Below are 22,311 nucleotides of genomic sequence, written 5' to 3'. Positions count from 1 at the left end.
CTTGAAAGGAATAAGTTGTCAACACCTTATTGAAGTTTCATTTCCTTGAAGAACCCTTTCCAGTTGCTCAAGAAATAACTTTTTTTGTTATAAGTAGGAATAATTGAGAATTTGTTTTTCACATGGGATAGAAACAAAGCTTGTTAAAAATATGAGTGAGTATTAAAACTTCCATCATAAAATTACAGACCACCGGTCAACATCTTATGATTTAAAACATCATAATTTTTTTTAAAAAAACATTTTTATAAGTAAAGATTTTTTAAAAATTAAACCAAAACAACATCATATCTATTCTTCCTGCAATATACACGTGGAAAATTAAATTTTGAAGAAGGCTCATACCAATGAATGCCCAATACTTTATGACCCCCTCATGGTCTACACAATACATGTCCTAAGCACTCTAACCAAGTTTCCAAGCAGCATATGTTTAGCATAATAAAATCAATCATTTCCAAAACCAAGGACATGTCATTTATTCTCATAGCCAATTCATACAAGAAAAATAAAAAAGTAAAGGCTCTATATCATTGTCTACCTAAGGCTTCATGACCCAACAATACTTACAAAAAAATTCTCACTGAAAATTAAAATTAAAAGAAAATAAGAAAATGAGGGTCTTAGAAGAAAATATTTGGTTAAAGATAAACCAAACGTTGCAGAAAACCATGACATGCAAGGAAAAAAAAATCTAAATCCATTTATTAAACTACTGCATGGCATGCTTTCTAATTGTGTCGTGATCCAAAGCATTTATAATTAATTAAGGCGTTTCTATAACCCGAAACTCTCGCTCTCCTCATGCTCTAACCCAGATTCAACACCATATATATTCACAACCAGACTCATAACATTAGCCCCTATATGCAATAAAAATATATGAAATAAATCTCTAGGTTAGGGCATTGAAAAATTTATAGAGCAACCGGTGTTGGAGTAGTAATATTCGTAATACTTACAGAGCAACTAGTGATGGAGATCTATTGCAATGGAGATCGACTGAGGGTTTTCTTCGTGTCCATCTCGTAGACACCCTGAAAATTAAAATTATAAGAAACTAAGAAAATGAGGGTCTTAGAGAGAAATATTTGTGTAAAGATAAATCCAATGCTAAAGAAAACCACGATATGCAAGGAAAAAAAAACTAAACCCATTTATTAAACTGCTCATACTGGAATCTGCGTGTAACTTTACACTAAACAAAGAAATTCTCACTGAGCAGACGCTTCAGACATCAGGGCCTCTAACACCCTATTCAAGAAAAACCAAGAATTAAGCCCAGACTAAGAAACATAAAATCATAGAACAATCCCGACCAAAAATTGATTGGAACAAATTAACACATTAAAAAAGGGGAAAAAAAGAACTAACTCAGAGCTAGGCTTCTCTAGCCATGGGCAATGGAGAGAGAGAGAACTACTGAAACAACCATTTCTAAGTCGCAGTGGAAGAGATCGAGAACAAAAAGGGCAGATCTGGCTAGAAATGGCAAAGGTTGAGATTGAAATGATGGAAATAGAGGGGGAGAGAGGCGTTGGGGCTGGGTCTCATAGCTTCGGTGGTTTAGGTTTCAGCAAGACGAAGAGAAATTAGGGGTTGCAAGGTAGAAAGAGAGAAAAGAGAGGGGGTCCGAGTTGAGAGTGAAGACTCGAGAGGGAGACGAAGCCGAGAATGAGAGATGGATTCGTGTGGTCTAAAATTCTTCTGGGAAAAATATGACTGAGACAACGTCACACCACAGGATGTAAAGACTAAAATTCCCTCACATAAACAGCCACAAAACGTGAAAATAGAAGGCTAAAATTGGAGTGAAAACAAATAAACAGAAGAAGTATACGGATGGACAAAATATACTATTCATTCTTGTAGTGGCTCGATAGTCGCTTATTATAATAGACTAGAAATATATGTCTGTGTGTGTCTGTGTGTGTATGACTTGTTTGCTATGCATCACACATGTCGCTAATAACTTTTGCGCACCTATTGTCGTCGCAGTATAGGTTTACCGTTGAAAATCAACAACAAAATATAAATATATTGCGGCAATTGTTTTACATGATATTTGTCATCGTAAATATAATATTTTCTATGACATTTTAGTATAAACATCCTTCCTAAATGAGTTATTTGCGACCAACATGTGGCAGTATAAATTCACCCAATAAGATCTATTGCAGCGAGAAAATCCATTTCTTGTGGCGACATAGTTCACTACAAAAATTTGTTTATTTTATAGTTGAGTTCCACTACAACAGATTTAGGTTTTTATGACGGAAAAAACTGTTAGAAAAAATAAGCAACCCATCACAAATATTTTTTTTGTGATGATTTGGGACTATCACCACGATTGTCACCTAAAAGGCATCACAGAAAGTAATTTGTGACGGTTTACTGTTTAATGGTCACATTTTTTTTTATGACGGTTGGAAGTCTTCCCTAAGATGTAACTTTCGAACATGACGTTTTTTTTGTGACAATTAAAGTCCATCACAGAAGGTAATGTTTGCACATAAAAACCAACATTCGAACGTTAACACGATCGATTAACATTCGAACATTAAAAAAATTAGACGTTCGTTGTTTTTGCTTCACATTTAATGTCATTTGTTGTTTTTGCTTCGCACATTTAATGTTTACATTCCAACGTAACAACGTTCGAGCGTTTGCTCGGAGACGTTTGAATGTAACATTCACATGTTAATGGCGAAGCGTTTGAACGTAAAATGTTTAACGTTCGAATGTTGGGTTGTCGTTCAAACACATCTATTCTAATCATTCGAACGTTTAGATTGTTTGTGGGTGGAAACGTTTGAACACAGTGACTTACGTTCGAACGTTTTGTTGGAATTTAGTGGTATTATGTTCGAACCTTTGTTCTTTATATTCGAACGTACTAATTAGAAATACTAATTTCATAAAATTAAAAAGCATACAAATTGTATCATATTACACCATAAATATAACAACTAATAATGTCTTATAGAGTTGCAAAATTAGACAATAAAAGTTTCTAATAATGATAATGATATATTCATTTCTTCTTCTTTCCTCGCCCACCGTGATCCGGCTACAGTGACATAACACGTTCCATTTAGACCAGCATCTCCCCTGTACTTGCTCTTGAACTTCAATGGGTATTATCTCCTCCTGGTCTCTTTGTCACTACTGCAAGCGCGTCTCTAATCAGACTGTCACGATAAGAGAGACTCAAACTCCTACTATCTTGACTTCTCTGCTCAATATCTTGGTGTACTGCATCTAAATCTTTAGTAAGATTATTAACTTCCAAAATCGAGGTCGTGGAGGATGAACTGACACGTTTGAAAGAACGTCCCAAACCTCTGACCAAACCAGACTTGCTCCCAAACACTTGCGTAAATATATCCATGTCACTAGGAGAGGATTCCTTAGAGGCTTACTGCATCTCAATCATTTTTTCTAGTAATTACAAAGAAAACACACAATAAGTAACATATTAAAACAAATGAAGAATCAAACATAATATCTATTTACATGTTGCATAATTTATTCACAGAAAATAACCTCACTTACATAATTATCTTTAGTAGTAGGATCAATCCATTCACTATACTCATCAGTGTGAGTAGCAGCATAGACATGAATGAGGAAGAAATTTTTAGGATCACCACATTTCTAACAAATCCACATTAGTAATTTTAAAAAAATAATGTTAGTACCTAAATAAAAGAATATGATAAAAATGAGTGAATTTTCATAAGTTATTAATTATCATTTTATCTGCAAGAAATGGAATGACCTTGAACCAGCGCGATGATGGATTGTCAAAACCATTTTATTCTGTACATCGATAGAACTTAAGTGCTACAAGATTAATTAAGAATGTTAATTATAATATATGGAACTAATATATTAGTATATAAGTTATAGGGGTAAATTTAGAATATCTGATAATCTGGACTTGCGAAAATATCACAACACTTACTCCAATCATCTAACTTCATTTTCTGAAAAGGGGATTGAGCAACCTCTTCCAACGTCCACACAAGACAATTCAAGAATTAGTGAACACTTGAGTGTACACTAATTCTCAAACGGGTCTAAGATTATTCATACAATGTCACACAAAATCTAACAAATAACATATAGATGGGAGGCTTTGTCCAGATATAGGAGGCTTTGTTCTGAGTAATGTATGTGAAGCATGTTGTTTGAATTACTTAGAAATTAAATATGTTAGTTTAAATTAAAGTTCAAGTTAAAGTTAAAGTTAGTTGTTATTTATTTGTTATCAGTTATTTGTAGTCATTAGTTATTAATTACTTAGTATGTTTTTTTTCTTATTTGATATATATTATTCTTAGTATGCTTTGATCTTATTTGTTTTATTTACTAAATATGTTATGAATTACTTAGTATGTTTAATATCGTATTAGTTAATTAGTTATTTCTTTTATATTGCTTTATTTCTATTATTAATTACTTTTTTGTATTGTATAATATCTTATTAATTAACTATTTGTTTCAAACATAGTATATGTTATAAATAATTTATTTCTTTTTAACATATTATATGTTACAAATTATTTTTTTAATAGTGTTTAATTACTTTTTTATATTAATAATATCTTATATTTGTATATTATTAATATCTTATTTGTTTCAAACTTAGTATATAATATAAATGTTTTTTTTAATTTTTTAGTTTATATTAATCAATATATACTTATATTGCTTAATATCTTATTAATTTGTTATTTATTAGTTAATTATGAAGTCTTTACTTTTCCAATATTTTCTATCTCCTAATTCTATCTCTTATATTCACAATAATCACAAATCACAATAAAAATTAGAAAATATTTTTTCATTCACAATATATTCACAAATCACAATAGAATCACAATATATTCACAATATATGCACAAATCATAATATGTTCACAATGTTTTCATAATAAATTTTTTATTCACAATATATGCCCAAATAACAATATTATCACAAATTATAATATTTATTTATTCACAATATATGCACAAATCACAATATATTCACAATAATCACAACATATTCACTATATATATATTTTTTAAATTCACAACAAATTACCAATATATTCACAACATATTCACAAAATATTTACAACATATTCATAATATAGTCAAAAGATCACAACATATTCACAATTAATTCACAAAAAATCACAACATATTCACAACAAAGTTTACAAATATACCTAACCTAATAACATCCATTTACAAATCAAAAGCTTCAACAAGCCCCAACAAATAATCCTTTAAAAAAATACAATACTAGTTAGTTCAAACTAAACAATACATCCTTACAACAAAATAAATCTAAATAAACAAAGAAACAAAATACAAGAAAATCACAAGTTTTCCCTTACCTTTCTTCAAGAACAAAGAAAAATTACACTCAGAATCCCAAAGAAAATCTCTCTTACTCAAGCTCTCTCTCACTCTAACTCTTTCTCACACACACTCTCTCTATAATGCACGTGTTGATTCTAGCAACTTTGGTCGTTGCAATAGATCTACTTAAATAGAACAATGGTGTATAGTATCATCATACAAGTTATTGCAGCGATATTTTAAATGAAAAGTCGTTGTATCAAACTGCGGACCTTTCGAATGTTACCACTATATGTTCAAACATTCCATGAAATTTTGGGTTCTCGCTGAAAGAATTGCCTATTTTTTCACAAGTACAAACGTTCGCACATACATCTATTGATGTGCGAACGTTAATAATCCCCTAGAGAGCACATATCACGTGAGAAATTTTTCGCCTATTTTAAATAACGTTCGAGCATAACAAAATAACGTTCGAACGTAAACAATAAATGTTCGAACATTATGTTAATGACGTTGCTATGTAGGTCAGGCCAGGTTTCCTAGAATTCACGCGGGAAAGATCCCACCAATAATTTCATTCATGTTAGAACATAGAAATTAATGTTCGAATATCAAGGCCTCACGTTTGAACATTAAGTTGTACACGTGTGAACATAAATGAAATTAGGTTCCAGGATAATGTCTAACAATTAGTATAACATATATTATTAGATTATAATATATTAGTATATAATATTAGTTGTATATAATATTAGTTGTTACTCATGGCCGAATGATCCGTTATGACTGAACGAGAAGTGTTGATCAACGAGTTCGACAAGCTCTGATGGGAGCAGAAGCGCCTCAGAGATATCTTCATTACTAGAGGCTGGAGCAGTATCTGCACATTGAGGGGTAGGATATATCTCTCAATGGTCCAGGAGTTTTATATGGGGTTGTGCTCCATGTCTCAGGATGCATCCTCTCACACCGTGACTGTACGCGGTGTTCAGTTGGAGCTTTCAGAGAATGTCATCGCCGTGCTACTCGGGATTCGTCGCGTAGCTGAGACATCTGCAACAGTGGTAGGGACATCTACAACAGCATTTAGGCACATCTATAACACCTGTAGGCACATCTGCATCAGCTGCAGGCACATCTGATGCAGATATAGACACTTCTGCATCATCTACTGGCCCAGTTGAGTCTATGGCTAGAGATGTAGACCGGTTGGAGGTCGAGGGTATTGATCATGAGGATGAGGATGACGACTGAGATAATGATTTCTACATCCTCACTGGGAAAGACAACACACAGATCTATAATAAGAACTCTTTCATCCAGATACAGTTGCTGCCTTTTCTTTGCATGTTGCATCTAATTATTGCAATAAACCTAGATCCTATGACACATAAGGCCACATTTAGTTGAAATCGCGCATAGCTCCTGACACGAGTGGCACGTGAAGAGCCCATCGACTGGCCATTGTGCATTTTTTAGAGGATTCGTTACCAGGCGAGCATCGTCTCCACACAAACTCCCATATAGAGTCATTATTACCAGGCTATTACTGGCCCAGAGAGTGCCATCCCAGGCGGAGGAGTGGTTGACAGAGCAGATCAACCCCCTCTACATGACCACACATCATCGGCGCATTGGACAACCCCCTCCCTTCACTGAGGGGGGCATGCTCGACGTCGGTCTGGCCCTATAGCAGATCTTGTTATTTCGACCCAGTCTAGACCCGGTTTGCTCCCCATATTGGGAGTATTAGTCAGCAGCCGACGGGTACATCTGCAGGGGATGCATGGTTGATGCGATGATTTCAGATCTTACTGCGCATATCGACCAACAGATCGACAGACAAATCGCGGCTGTGGAGGAAACTGTTGCCGAGATTGCCCATCATGTAGATATTCTAAATGAGAAGGTCATGACATTGATTAAGGAGTTTCACAGTTCATGATTTGTGAAAAATACGTTGATCTGAATGTTGTTTATAAAATTTTATCATATTTTGTACTTTATTTTTATTATATGTAATGAATAATATTATTTGATAAATCTACTGCTTTTTGAATTCCAATTCTCAATCTTTTTTAATGTTAGCTTATCCAACTTTAATATTAAATCACTGCACTTCAATTTTTAGTCTTTTTTAATTTGAAATATCCAACTTTAATATTAAATCAATTAACGTTCGAATGTGAATCACCAATATTCGAACATTGGCGCCAAAAATTTACACGTTCACATATAGGTAGCCTCAAAGTTCGAATGTCCAGGGCTCGTTCGAACGTGAATTTGTATATGTTTGAATGTAATACAATTTCTCGGTTGCCTTTAGTGACGGTTTCCTCAAACTATCACATGAGAAAATATTTTTTGGTGACGGTTTGGGAATTGCCATAATTTCCAAACCGTCACAAAAACTCATTTATGTTATAATGTGCTTATATAGGATGGTCGTTCATCCCATCCGAAAGTTTAGCGTAAACCAGAGAAAATGTTGTAACGCTGAATCATATTCTATATTGTCAATCACTTTTAATCAAATTCAAAATTGAAAGTAAGTACTTACTTTCAAAAGCAAACTTCCCATATATATAGACACACGATCGAACGCAAACTTTCAAAAGCACTTTATGGGTGATGATCATAATCAGGGTGGCTGGGCGTGGCACCCAATATTGGATGCATTTAATTGGAAATGTCATTTGCATTATAGCAATGGCATGGAGTTAGGTGCAGAATGCATTTACATAAGTTTGGTATGTTAGATGCATGGGTACAGTGCAGCAGAGGAAGGCCTCAAAATTCGAGGTCATTAATCTGTTGCTTGTATTGAATGGTACCATCCAAAGAGGAAAACAAAGGTGTCGGTATAGAACTGTAACACATTTAAAACACAATAAATGGGGGTTCATTCATATATCCCCCCCAACAATATGATGAACAACCACCTTGTAAGGAGAGATCAGGTACTGCTCCGATCTATATGTATCGTGTTGTTGCCACTCGTTATGGCCTTAAAAACTCCCGTATTTATTTTGTCAAGTACAGTTTTTTGACTCATTACTGTCTTTCTTCATGAATTAAATAATTCAATTTTTATTTAATTATTAGTACTCATCACTTCTTACTTGTGATAAATGATTTTGGGCTGAAGTGTTGAGTTTTTAAAAATTAGGCTGCGTTTTGATTCACGGTGATACGTGAATAATAGTAAACAATAATAAATATTAATAAAAGAATAATAATAATTTATAAATAATAGTAAAATATTTATAAATTTTATATTAAAACTGATGCAAAAATAATAAAGTACGACCCGGCCTGTACATCATGATCAATCAAATCAACGTGTGATATCGATCAAATCAACGAAGAAAAGGATCATAAAAATAAAACCAGGAAGGTTTTATGGAATAAAGAGATAAGAAATCAGGACATTCAAATTTTCTCCATTATTTAGACCCATAATTAGTTTTTTGACAAATTATTTTGGGTACGTACTTCAAAGTCAATGGAGGAGTTTTGTTGAAGCAGATCTACTGGAAAGTGTCGTACCAAATTGCATGCAAGCTTGCATATATTCAATTTGGTACGACACTTTCCAGTTCACAATCGACAGAAGGCGTTGCCTACACACTACACCTGTTGCATGAATGCTTCAATCCCCAGTGTGTGCAGTACGAAACTTGGAATGCAAATCTTCAGGCTTCCCTCATTTACTGCAAATATATTAGGTATAGATCATTGAAGGTAATGAATGCATCTACCCGAGGTGGAGGACCTGCAAAATTATTTATTAGTTGAGACGTTTCTGCACATATAAACCAAATAGTGCTGAAACTTGCTCGCCGCAATAAGCCAAATAATATATATTAGGTATAGATCATTGAAGGTAACGAAACTTGCTCGCCGCAATAAATCATAAATGCGGCGAGCATACAAACTGCCAGATAAACCAATCTATTGCTGCACATATTATTTGTGGCGAGGAGAATTCGCCGCAAATAATAGTGTTTGACTGCAATTGATTTAGTTCCTAGAAACAAAGAATTGTGAAGCACCACCCGCCATAATTTGCGACGGAATCACCACCCCAGCAAAAAAAAATCGCCGCAAAAACCATGATATGTTGTAGTGAACCTATCTTGCTCAAGTGATTGTGCATATATGTCATGAAATCACCAAGGACTTGACAGTAGATCATGGGCCAGCTGGGATCATTAAATAACAAAGAAAAGAAAAGAAAAAACCAAACTGATAATAGCTTATAACCCTAAATCTCCGACACAAAAACCAAGCAGCCATGCATGCTGCATGCAGCGGGTTCTTCGATTTGGAAGTACTACTGCAATATTTATAGGAGTAGTAATTGTTTCTCATCGATCTCCGGATAATGGACAGAAGTCATGGTAGATATATAAATCATGGGTGCTGTTTGCATTCTAGCCAATTTCTGTATTCAGCCTTAATCTAGCTAATTGTCCATATTCCTTTTGTTTTCGACTGCCAGCTATATTAATCTTTCTGATCTTGAGACTTTGCATTTGTAATTTTCTGATTATGAACTTGACCAGATCAAGCAACAACATTAATTTACACGTACGTATATACTCAGTGCTAACTGATCAATTAATTTTGCTGATCGATCACTGTATATATGAAGAAATCCATTTTATAATAATTCATTATTGTACGTACTAGCTATAAGTAGTGTTCATCACATTATTAATTTGAAAAAAGGTGAATATATACGGGATTTATATGAAAAGAATTAATTTTTTAATAGTAGACCCTACTTTTTTTCAAAGCGACTGTATGGCACTTGCACACTCCACGATTGCATGTAGCATATTACTTTATCTTGATTATATGTTTGTTTTTGCCCTAAGACTTCCATTTCTAACAAAAATTTAATTGTAGATATATAGAAAGATTGGTTTGAAGTACTGCATCCATGTACGTACATATATAAATGGTTAAACCCAGGCAGGACATTAGGATTATTTACGAAATTCATGATGAATGCATCCTAATGTTTGTTTTTTGCCATGCACTAATTAATGGCATATATATATACATTTGGAACTCCATATTATGATTTAATTAATTCAATAAGCGAAACAAGCTGAATGCATGAAGAATTGAAGATCATGATGTTCCCTTTGTAGAAACTCAGGGCCAGGTGATCCTGAGACTGAGAGAACTTGTACATTAATTAGTACTCGATCGTGCTGTGTATACTACTGCATGCATATATATAAATATATATATATATATATATATATTTATATATATTATCAATAGCTGAGCCCACAACTATTATCGGTTAATTAAGGGATGGACCTAATGTCCGTGAAAATACTGTCAATTATATTCTGCTTTTAAGACCAATTAATTATCACTACAACAAAAAAGCCTTTTTCTTGCAAGAATTTCGGTCTGAAAGAGTCAGCATTATTGCCAGAAATTAATATATTTGTAACATCCAGGTCCAGCACCAAGTTAGTTTATTTTAGAGGTTGAATCGAGAGCCCAAAACTCGGAGAAAAAAGAAGAAGAACCCAATCAATGCTCAAAACCCAAGCCCATGAAGCCAGGAATCCGTTTCCACGTCAAGGCACATTCCATGTTTGATGCCATGCACGTCTCTCATGCACGGTTACCCTCCTTTTTATTCTCATCTAGGGTTTTCCCAATCAACTTTATAAATAGATGTTTTTCTCTCCAGCAAAAGAGGTTGCCGCAGCCTATAATTTTTTTCAATGAATCACCTCCTGCACGTTACTGTCTTTTTTTTCTTCCTAATTCACGCCTCTTTCCACCATAGAAGCAGCCCTAAACAGCATATGCACCTTTACAAGCCGTCAGTCCACTCATCTGTGTCCCATACTCTGCCGTAGCAACCCACGCATAGCTGCCTCTCCACTGCAGTCCACAACTACACTGTCCTCAGCCCTGCACCGTGCACTTCTGCAGTGCACCACCCACGGCCAGCAGAGGTCGAACTCCACCACAAGCACTCAGATTGCATAGCAAGAGACCCACCCACCAAGAGCCAATCCACGAAAGCCCAATCTTGCGTATGTCCACCGCACGGAACCACCCTGCCCAAACCTCACAACCACCACCGAAGGGCAGTTCCACTGCCAAGCTCTTCCACGCTGCAACCCACACGACAAGCCCCCTGCACGACAGAAGACGCTACTTCACTACCACTAAAGAACCTCTATTTTTTCTCCCCGAAACAGAGCAATCTTGACTCAACCAACCCACAACCCTTAAGCCACCGCCCACGCCGTTTGCCTCAGCCGTAAAAGATGACACTGTTGCCGCTCCCAGCCACCTTGTCTCCGTTTCGTCGCTGCCCTCACGGTGAGTCCCTCACATGCTGCTCTTTTTGTCTCGCTCTCTCACTCTCCGTTCGCTCTCCCTCATCTCTCATCTCTCTTTCTTTCTCTCTCTCTCTCTCTCTCTCTCTCTCTCTATGTTATTTCACGTTGTTGACCACCCAGTACCGCCCCAATCCGCTATCGCGAGGTCCCCTCTGGTGAGCAAGGATCTGCCGCACATCTCCCTTCCCTCTGGGTAAGCTTTCAAAATAGGAAAGTATTCACACATAAAGCCCTTAAGTAGAAAGAAGAATAATTTTGAGATGATATTACAGTTTTGCCATTTTAGTTCTAAGCCATCCAAAGCATATTGAGTTAATGTGTAGTTTCGGTTGGGCTTGTTTTAATGGTGGGCTTGGCTTATGTGATGGGCTCGTTGTTATTTGGAATTAGGTTAAGTGATTATTAAGCGGATACTAATGAATTTGAAAAGTGACGATATTTTAGGGTTATGATAGTTTTAGAAGTTTAAGAAGATAGTTTATTTTTAGCATTTCATGTTTTAAATATTGAGATACGTGTTAGATCGAAAATTTATGAAAATTACGTGATTATTGTTATAGGTGATGATTTATAGTTGTTCGGCAATTTTGAGAAAAAAATTATGAAAAGCTAAGAAGTCTAAGTAAGCGGGGTTCCTATGCTAGACTTTGCATAAAATAAAATGAAATGAGGTCTTTTTTAGAAAATGTGCATGTTTTGTTATGAAAAGAAATCTAAAACGACTTTAGTTATTTGTTCTACATTACTCATGAAATTCTGTATAAAAATAAAGTATTTTATGGCATGACTGGTGTAGACATGAGCTTATTTTTGGCATTCTGTTATTGAACTCAGAAAAATATAAGCGAATATAAAAATTGATAATTTTTGTATGTGACGTGAAGATATTCTGAATCTGTTTTTGAAAAATGTGAAATAATCTGAATTTCAGTACTCTGCTTTGATATGATGTGGCATCTGAAAAACCTTTGGCATGACTTTTTGATTTAGTTCTGATTCTGATTCTGACATGGTGATTCTGATTCTGTTTTGCTTTGATATGTGGCATTGTCACGGGATATAATAGTGACCTCTGGTCCTATCACGGGATACAATAGTGACCTCTGGCCCTGTCACGGGATACAATAGTGACCTCTGGCCCTGTCACGGGAGTTAATAGTGACCTCTGACCCACCACGGGATATAATAGTGGTTTTCTATTCTGAATGCAATCGATTTGATAACATGGTAATTTATGTTCTGCTTGGCTCTCCGCAGAATGCAAAACCCAATCACGGGGTTTAAACATGGTCTCTATTCTGATATGATGCTCTGACATGATATAATAAGATGAAGATGTTCAGTCATGTTGTGCCAAATGAGTATTTGAATATGAAAAGTTGGTTTCTGAATATGAAATGTTTGAAAAGTCGTTTTGATTTTCTGATAATGTGTATTTTTGAGATTTGCATATTGATACTGAAAGGTTTTGTTTCTGCATTCTGAACTCTGTGAAAATGCTCATGTTTACACACTAGTATATGTCATCTGCTTACTGAGTTGTTGATAACTCACCCCTTATCTTCATATATTTTTCAGATAATTTTGATGGTTCAGCTGAAGAACAAGAGTATGGAGTTTTAGCAAGATGTGATGATCGTAGTGGAATAAGTGGCTGAGTGTACAAGTGCTTATTTGAGAGTCGTAGTTAGTAAATTGATTTATTTTTTGAATATTTTGATTTGATGAGTTAAAGATATTTTCGAGTTTTTGGAGAATTTCTAATTTATATTATTGAGAATTTATTTGTTGTCCCCATGAAGGAAGTTAGATATTTGGATTGATTAAATGGATTAACATTTTATGGAGTTTTCTGGATTTTATAGTTGTGTTATTGAAGTTGATATTAAGTATTAAAAGCTAACTCTCCAGATCTTCGGGATCGGGACGTTACAATATTCACCTTTCTGATCCTGTAATTAACTATTGAATACATTCGGTTTGTTTTTTGTTCCTCAACAAGCTTGCATTGAATAATTAAAAGAGAGAATACAAGAAAAGAGAGAATACAACAAGCTTGCATTCAATAATTCGATTTCCATGATCTATTAACGTATATTAAGATCATCTACTGGAGGTTTTAATTAATTTGGATAGCATTATATGTTAAAAAAGTCCTTTAAATCCCATGTGCAGTGTACGTACCTCTTTCTAAATCTTGGACATAAATTTAGCTATGATATTTTGATCTCGTTTTCAAAATTTATCTTTTTAAAAAAGCAAATATATTTTATAATATATAAATTCAAAAAAATGGTCACGTGGAATTAGGTCATGATCTAGGATCTAGTAGTCCGGTATCGTTCTTGTACGTATTATATATATCTAATTTATTTTAAAAACTCTGCATTCAAAATATAATCATAATTAATAACTAATAATAATCATGCATACAGGTCATGCACAACTAGTACTGCACGATATATATATATATATATATATATATAAGGTAATTACATAATTAATATGGTTTCAGAACTGGGAGAAGTTGACGCTGCAACCTTGAACCCTGGGTTTGCTGGCTTGCTTCTGTTCAAAACCACAAAAACAAAAGGATTTCATAAGCATGCAGCAACCAATTACTAAAAGCCAAAACAATGGCTAGCTGTTGCAGATAGCGAAATGCATTTACTGATGGTTTCAAGTTAATTGTCACCTGATCCCAGAACCGCATGCATGCACTGTTATCTTTGATATATATATATATATATATATATATGCATTATATATGTGTAATTTATGTCCAATATATATATATATATATATATATATATATATATATGAACTTCATGCATTTATGCAATGCTTCCCCAAATATCAGGTCAAGTCATGCTGTTTGACAAATTTGCTGCAGAGTGGTATGACTTATTTACAGGTAGTTAGTTATATGCAACAGTGCATGGAAGAGTAATTATAACAGATGAGAAATTTGTAAGAATTCTTGAGAATTCAATTAAGTTGCAGTATTAGATCAGGTTGGACTAGACGTTTGTGGTGGTCATGTGTAGATTGGATTTAAATGCTAAGAAAGATAACAGGATTTTGAGTCATTAAAGTGATGCATACTGGCCACCTTAAATGCTTGGCCTGCCCTCCTTTCAATAGGTTTGATGGAGGCAATTTAAGAACCCTATTTAGTAGATACGCCCTCTTTGCATGACTTCCTCTTGATATCCAAAGCAAGAGTTTTCCTTTGTTTTCTCCTGCTCACTTCATGATCTTTTTTATTCTATTGCTGCAAAAAAATAGATCCTGATCGTAATGATTTAGTGGGAAAGAAAATATGTGCATCTAAGAGGAGTTTTTTGAGAAAAAGATAGTTATATATAAATTAAGTACAGAAAATCTGGTGGATAATGGAGATTCCGGAACTCTCTTTGGCTACAATACATGATTCTGTTGTCAATAAGAGCACCAACAGTTCATCTTCAGATTCTGAGAGCAACCCTTCCCGGAAGAGGAAGTTTTTCAGTGACCACGGCCTGCTGAAGACTGAAAAATCAATTCACACAAGTGTTGATCTTCAACTCAAAGACCCTCTGCCATTGGACTGGGAGCAATGCCTTGATCTTGAGGTACCTCTCTCTCTCTCTCTCTCTCTCTCTCTCTCTCTCTCTCTCTCTCTCTCTCGATACTTTGCAATAACTTTAACATAGCCATTCCAAATTGGTTAAAGGTTACTTCATATTTGCTTCCTCCTCTGAATTGCGCGCTACTGCAGTCAGGTAGGATGTATTATCTGAACAGAAAGACATTGAGGAAGAGTTGCAACTGGCCAAAAGATCAAAAGCTAGACCTTGAACTCCACATCGCAACACACTCAAATAATTCATGTTCCGAACAGTACATCAGCTCTGCTGATGCACTCGGTGACTCCAAGAAGAGGTGCAGCCCAAGCAGTAACATGATGGCTTTGCCTTGTTTGAATTGTCATCTCCTGGTCATACTCTCCAAATCCTTTCCATCTTGCCCCAACTGCAAGTACGTCCATTTGTTCCCGTCCCAGCAGAGCCCACCATCCAGAGCCCCCGTGGTCAAGTCCCTCAACACTTTAAGCCTCTTGAACTGACTATTCAAGCTCTTCAGAATGCTAAAAAACAGTGCTAAGTTGGTTTCTGATGTTGTGCTCCAAGTAGAAAGAAAATGTAAATGTATGGGAAACGTTTCCTATATTAATAACTTGTTTGTCATAGAAATCAAGTCTCGCTCGGTTAATCTTGGTTGGCTAGACAACAATGATGCATGCACACAGCTGGCTGGATCCTCATCACTCTGCAATATTCAAAGTTCGTTCTTGCTACACTTTTCTATTTTCTCGAGCAGTTCTAGCTACACTTGCGTCAGACATGCCTGCGCTGGATGAACCCCAAATGTTGCAAACCGATGTGTTCCAAGTTTTTCTTTCCTTTTTTTTATCCAAATGATTTGTGGAAGTTTTGTACAGATAGGTTTGGGCAGTGAGAAGTGTTAAAAAGTGTTAAAAAAGTTGTGAATAGTAATAATAAAGTAATAAAAAATTAATAATAGAATATTAAATATTAATGAAAAATAATTAATAATAATAAAAAATATGTAAATATAATAAAAAAATAATAAATAATAATTGAGTATTCTGAGAATACTTGAACAAAAATACTTGTTGCAACCTGGTGCAATTGGCATCCCATTTAACAAAATTTTTCATTTCTCTCTCCACTCTCTCCCTCCCACTTTTCGTTTCGTTCCTTCTTCGTTTCATTTCTTCTCTCTCTATCAAATTATTCCCTCTTCTGCTAGAGGTTCTAGTGAAAAACTAAAATTTGAGACTCCTGAAGACCACGAAGACGAGAGATGGGAGACCCAACAACAATCTTGAAGACGCAGATGATGAAAATTTTCGCTTTGAAGACGTGCCAAGATGGAAAATTAGTACCAAGTATTTCATCGTAATTTCTCTGCTCATTTCAAAACCCTTCAAGTTTTCTTTTCCTTTGACTAAAATTAAATAGTGAAAAGAAAAAGGAAGACAATCTCAGGAATTTTATGAAAGATGTTAGAATGCTTTAGAAGGGAAGCAAATATATTGACCAGAGAAAGCTTCATTTTTCTTGCAATTAATGTTAAGATCTAAAACAAATGAAAGAAATTTCAGAAAATCTCAGATGAAAAGAAGCTAGAGATCACGTATGGGAAGAAAGTTCTGCTCGATCTCGGGTCTGGAAGAAGGAGAGTTCGCTGCCGCCATCCTCATCTTGATGAAATACACCGTCGTCGTCGAGTTTATAATATTTCTCCAATTAGAGGAGATACTAAATACCTGACCACAAAATACTTTGTGTATTGCGTGGTAGTTGTGTACATGGACCATACAAGCTATTTCTTCTTCTTCTTCTTTTTCTATTGAAAAATGCTAAAAACAAGTTGATGGATGGATTCTGAAATAAAAGAGCTTACAGTGATCTATACCTTTTTGCAATAACTTAACGGAAATCCAGAAATAAACACATCTCCTTCATATGACTGAGCAGATGGATCTATTCATAAACTCAAAAATAAAAGGGAAATCCAAAAAAAAAAAAAAAAAAAAAAAAAGTTACCTGGCAGATTACCAGATGGATCTATTAAAAAAAAAAAAAAACTAGCCCAGACAAAAATATGCAGGAGATGGAGATGGAGAGGGAGAGTGAGGGATTACACATTAATCGGAAGGTAGAAATAAAAAAGCCAGGAAAGTAAACCAAACCTAAGATGATAGACTCGGAAGAAAGGGAGGGATCACACATTAATCGAAAGGTAGAAATAAAAAAACCAGGAAAGTAAACCAAACCTAAAATGATAAACTCGGAAGAGGAAAGAGAACGAGAGAGAGAGGTCTTTTTCTTTCTTTGTTTTACCTTTGTTTTTTTTTTTTTTTTTTTTTTAATTCTGTAACACACCTCAAGTTGCATAAAGAGAAATACAAAGAAATTGCTCACTTCGAGGGGAGCACCTCCATTGAAGAAATGAAGAAGATGATAATAGAAGGAAAAATAATATTTTCATTAACTTTATGTATACCCATTTTCGATCACTATAGTGAGCATATATGCTAGAGTTTTACCAAACATCTAAAAAATGCCTTAGCCTTGGTAAAACATGACCCCAGATTAACATCTAACGGACTGGATTAAAGGAAATAACAAGCTAACGGCCCAGCTACTCTATGGCCCACTTCCTTACATAACATAAAGGGAAACAACAAGTAAATCAATAGACCCAAACCGACCCATGGCCCATGTATTTCATTCATGGACTGTGACAAACCCTTCTCCTTCAAAGCACCTTGTCCACAAGGTGTGGATATACTTCCATAGTAGATCTCAAGAAGCTATTGAACCCTTAGAATCCTAGTGCTTCCACCACCATGGTCAATGATGAGGATATTCTTTTCACTAATTTCGTCATACCCCTCTCTCTTAGTTCCTGCTTTCAGTCCCTGCCAAGGATGACTTCCTCTCAAGAAGTACATAAAGACATATCCAAGGGCTTCTAAATCATTCCTCTGATGATTTAGAATTGATATCTTGGTATCTCGATGTAGAAATGATTTAGGATGAACAAATTCAACAGGATTTTCATTTGGTCTACAAGCATAAGAACCATCTCCAAATAAAGATTCCTACCATATAAGTCCAAAAGATCCACAAGATTGGGTCCCAGCAAGTCCATAACCAGAACATTATAGTATGGATAAAGATAACTTACGATAAAATGAGGACTTATGCATAACCATAATGTAACGGGACACGCAACATGAAAGATTGCCCAATAGTCAATCAATAAGGACAAAGCATTAATGATGACATCACAAATGAAAGTAATAGTTATAGATCCCCAAATGGGTAGAGTAATCCAAGTCCACCTAATGAAGTTCATGGCCAAGTTTACATTGACCAAAATATCCACTCCAAGTGTCCAAAGATCTTATAGATTTGGTATATCAACGTTGCTACACCAACACCCAAAGAGAGAGATAAGGGAGACAACTGCACCTTGCCACAGCGTGTCCAACATTGTTAGCCAACACAACTTCGCATGGTGGCTCTCTTGTTGGTGCCTAGTCCCATAAAGCGGCATTTCATCAAACAATTTCACTGCTATAGCTAAATCTCTATACTTTCCAAACTTTTCATCAATAATCACTTCCCTTTTTGGTTTCACAGTTACATCATATTGGTCCAAATTTCTAGCTCCTAAAGCCCCCAGAATTTCAGCCACAACCACCTCATTTAGATTAGTTGAATTCAAAGACTCAGCCAATTTCGCAAGAGATTCGTACCTTGCATTAAGAACCACTAGTGTAGTTGCATGTTGCTTGAAAAAATAACCATGAAGGAGTGCCAACGAGGGAATGGGATCAGATTAATTGCAAGCTTGTAGAGATACAAATTTAGTCGATTGGAAAAACACAGGCAATAAGTAACCCCTTTGGTCCCAAACATGATAGTGACCCCCAATACATGTAGATGTTGCCGAAAGTTGCAAAGCAAAAAATTCAATCTCTCTATTCCCAAGTGAGGCCTACCACCCACCATGGCACCGTCAAAACCATCCATGGGTATCCCACTTTCTTTATTTTTCCTTGAGCCATCAATTATGAGAGGTACCTCCTCTACTACATTTTCCTCACTCTTTGTTTATTTAGCTAGGAGCCTTCTAAAAAACGAGATGCACCAACCCAATCTAAACCTTTCCAGCATTTCATCAAACATATTAGGCTCAAAGTAATCTGCGACCCCAGGAAAATACTGTTTAGAAACCTCAACTCCCATCTTATCGATTACACCATTATCAATATACTCAACAGATGAATGGAGAAAAAATAATCACAGGACCCCACCATCTCCTTCGCCATAGATTGCAATATCCCTCAGCAGCAATACAACCATAAAGGAAGCAAAAAACTTCTTACCTATTAGATTTTCAAGATTGATGGGTACAGTTGGAAGGGGCTTGTGAACACATTGTATTTTCCTTACTTGAAATTCAATTTGCTGTGTGGTACCTTTTCATCTTGTAATCCAGGTGGTGATGATTGGTTCAGGGCCTCCTCTGCTGCCAAAATGTCTTATGGGTTAGATAGATGGTAGTAGAGGGATTTCTTTTTCTGAGTTGCGAGTCCGATCGAGGAGAGGGAAATGGTGCATATCAGCTGGTGTGGAGAAAATGGGCAACGGATTGCTGTCGTCAATGCCATTGAATCTCGGAGCATCAGACACATGACAACAGGCTGAGTGGTGGAATAGATCTAGTATGTCACTGTGTGCTTAAGATGGAATGGAAGTGAGAGCGAGTTCATCCTCTTGCCGTAGCAAGAGAAAGAAAAGAGAGAGCTGTCGAAGTCTTGAAGGCCGTGATCGATGCCACCGAGATCGAACCCCCATATGATGGTTAGGCCTCTTTCGATTAATGGGTCTCTATTGCTAGTGGTGACCGACAGGAAGGAATAAGAGAAAAAATACTTTCTGAGATGAAGAGATGAACACGAGATTCTTAGGGAAGGAGTAGAGAACAGTAGAAATGGTTCGGGATTTTTGGGTACATAGGAAAGAATAAGCTGAGCAGGCTTGATTTCATATTTTTGTTCCACAGCAACTGCATCTTCGTCTTGTACGTCACAGATTTTATCTTCGAATTGGTTGAAACTTTCCTAAAAGTTGCTAGCAAAATCGTCAAGGGACTGTTGAAATACTTGGTGCATTTTGTTTTGACTCTCCCGAAAATTCTTCAGATGTTGTTGAAGAACATCGAAGCGATGAAGATTGTGTTCTATTAGCTCTTTGATATTGAGTAAAGATGCGATATTTTTTCCATTTCCATGGGTTGATAAGTCGATGACAAGGAAAGACTGGCTCTAGATACCACCTGTAACACATCTCAAGTTGCATAAAGAAAAATACAAAGAAATTGTTTACTTCAAGAGGAGCACCTCCATTGAAGAAATGAAGAAGATGATAAGAGAAGGAGAAATAATATTTTCATTAACTTTCTAAATACCCATTTTTAGTCACTACAGTGAGCATATATGCTAGAGTTTTGCCAAACATCTGAAAAAGGCCTTAGCCTTGGTAAAATATGACCCTAGATTAACAACTATCAGACTAAATAAAAGGAAATAACATGCTAATGGCCCAGCTACTCTATGGCCCACTTCCTTACATAACATAAAGGGAAACAACAAGTAAATCAATCGACCCAAACTAACCCATGTCCCATGTATTCCATTCATGGACTGTGACATATTCCACGTAAGTTTTTACATACAACCGGTTACTCCACGTTTGCATATCGATGTTGTCCCTAGCAAAGCTGCCATTGATGTTTGAGCACCTGAACATGCTGCGAAAATGTGGCTGAAGGCAAGATATATATTTGGCCCAATAACTGTATCAGGGTTGGTTTGTGTGGTTTGAGGATTCATTTATGCATCTTCTTTAACTAATGCTGACAATTTGAATTTCAAGTCCGCCTAATTAATGTAGGCATATAATATGGTATGCTAGTATGAGAGTAGAAATAAACAATCATGTGACCATCGTTGTGGCTTAACAACTTTGAATTCATTTTAAACCCCAAGGCAAAACTATCTTCGAAATAGAACTGTTTTAAAAATATTTCTTTACCTTGTATACCAGAATTGAGTTATTTTATTTTCAAAATGGTACGTAAACACCATCCACATCACTTAAATAATAAAATTTGATATGAAAGATTCAGATTTTAAAATTTATTTTTTAAATTAAATTATACCATATAAATACTTTACTAGCTGTATTATCCATACTAACTTATAAATAGAAATTTTCACTGAATTTCATGCTACCAAATAAGAGGGAAAAAAAGTTTCTACCATAAGCAGATACAGGAAAAAGGTAAAAAATTAAAATACAACACACACTATAGGGATCTAGGCCTTTGATTAGCAAGAGAGTAGATGGGCCGTTGACACGTTAGATATATGAACTGGAGTCATATGCCTTTCACATAATATGTTTGGGAAATACTTTAGTAATAAAGTGATTACACAAAAGTAAATTTACAAATAATTGTAAACAAATTGTCTCATCACTCTGTCCTTCTTTCACCTCGTGAAAGTAAGGTTTTCTCTCTAAATTTTCCTTCGAAAACTTAGAGACTTTCTGCTTTTAGACTCTAGTCTATGGAGACTGGGAGGATGGATGGTGACTTGTCATTGCTTTGGGAGGGACTGAAGTTGACAGAAGAAGAACAACAGGAGATAGAGGTTAGTACTGAAGAAGTTTCATTGTCTTTATTGAAGAGTAAACTGTGTATTATGGCTTGTTTGATAGCTAATAAGGAGACAAATAGAGGGCCCCTCATGAATACTTTGAATAAAGTATGGCACGTATAGGGTCAAGCAGCTTTCAAAGAGGTGGGAAGAAACAAGTTTTTGGTTGAATTTAAAATGAGAGTAGATAAAACAAGAGTCCTGAATGGGCGTCCGCAGTCCTTTGATAAAAGTCTGTTGTGCATACAAGATTGCGAAGGGT

General features: G+C 35.5%; 1 protein-coding gene and 1 long non-coding RNA gene across 2 annotated transcripts; one reads left to right on the top strand and one right to left on the bottom strand.

Annotated features, from left to right (window-relative positions):
* Window positions 1-14,903: 14,903 nt before the first annotated feature.
* LOC121245781 lies at window positions 14,904-16,048 on the top strand. The gene is made up of 2 exons (XM_041143645.1): window positions 14,904-15,357; window positions 15,504-16,048. Exons 1-2 carry the CDS (start codon window positions 15,139-15,141, stop codon window positions 15,849-15,851), a joined length of 567 nt encoding a protein of 188 aa, XP_040999579.1. The 5' UTR covers window positions 14,904-15,138; the 3' UTR covers window positions 15,852-16,048.
* A 3,078-nt stretch (window positions 16,049-19,126) lies between these two features.
* On the bottom strand, window positions 19,127-20,563 carry LOC121247037. Its single transcript, XR_005937206.1, has 2 exons — window positions 19,713-20,563; window positions 19,127-19,529 (listed from the first exon to the last, which is right to left on the bottom strand). It is a non-coding gene; the product is annotated as an uncharacterized LOC121247037 (long non-coding RNA).
* Between the last annotated feature and the right edge of the window lie 1,748 nt (window positions 20,564-22,311).

Source organism: Juglans microcarpa x Juglans regia, chromosome 1S, assembly GCF_004785595.1.
Source record: "Juglans microcarpa x Juglans regia isolate MS1-56 chromosome 1S, Jm3101_v1.0, whole genome shotgun sequence".
Classification (NCBI taxonomy): Eukaryota; Viridiplantae; Streptophyta; class Magnoliopsida; order Fagales; family Juglandaceae; genus Juglans; species Juglans microcarpa x Juglans regia.
The sequence above is the reverse complement of the archived record's forward strand: the minus strand, read 5'-3'. Positions and strand labels throughout refer to the sequence as shown.

Bases quoted from the DNA above. Each gene is read 5' to 3' on its own strand.
- LOC121245781 (XM_041143645.1), top strand. From the start codon at position 15,139: ATGGAGATTCCGGAACTCTCTTTGGCTACAATACATGATTCTGTTGTC. The intron at 15,358-15,503 runs GTACCTCTCTCT...GCGCTACTGCAG, and splicing joins AGCAATGCCTTGATCTTGAG to TCAGGTAGGATGTATTATCT.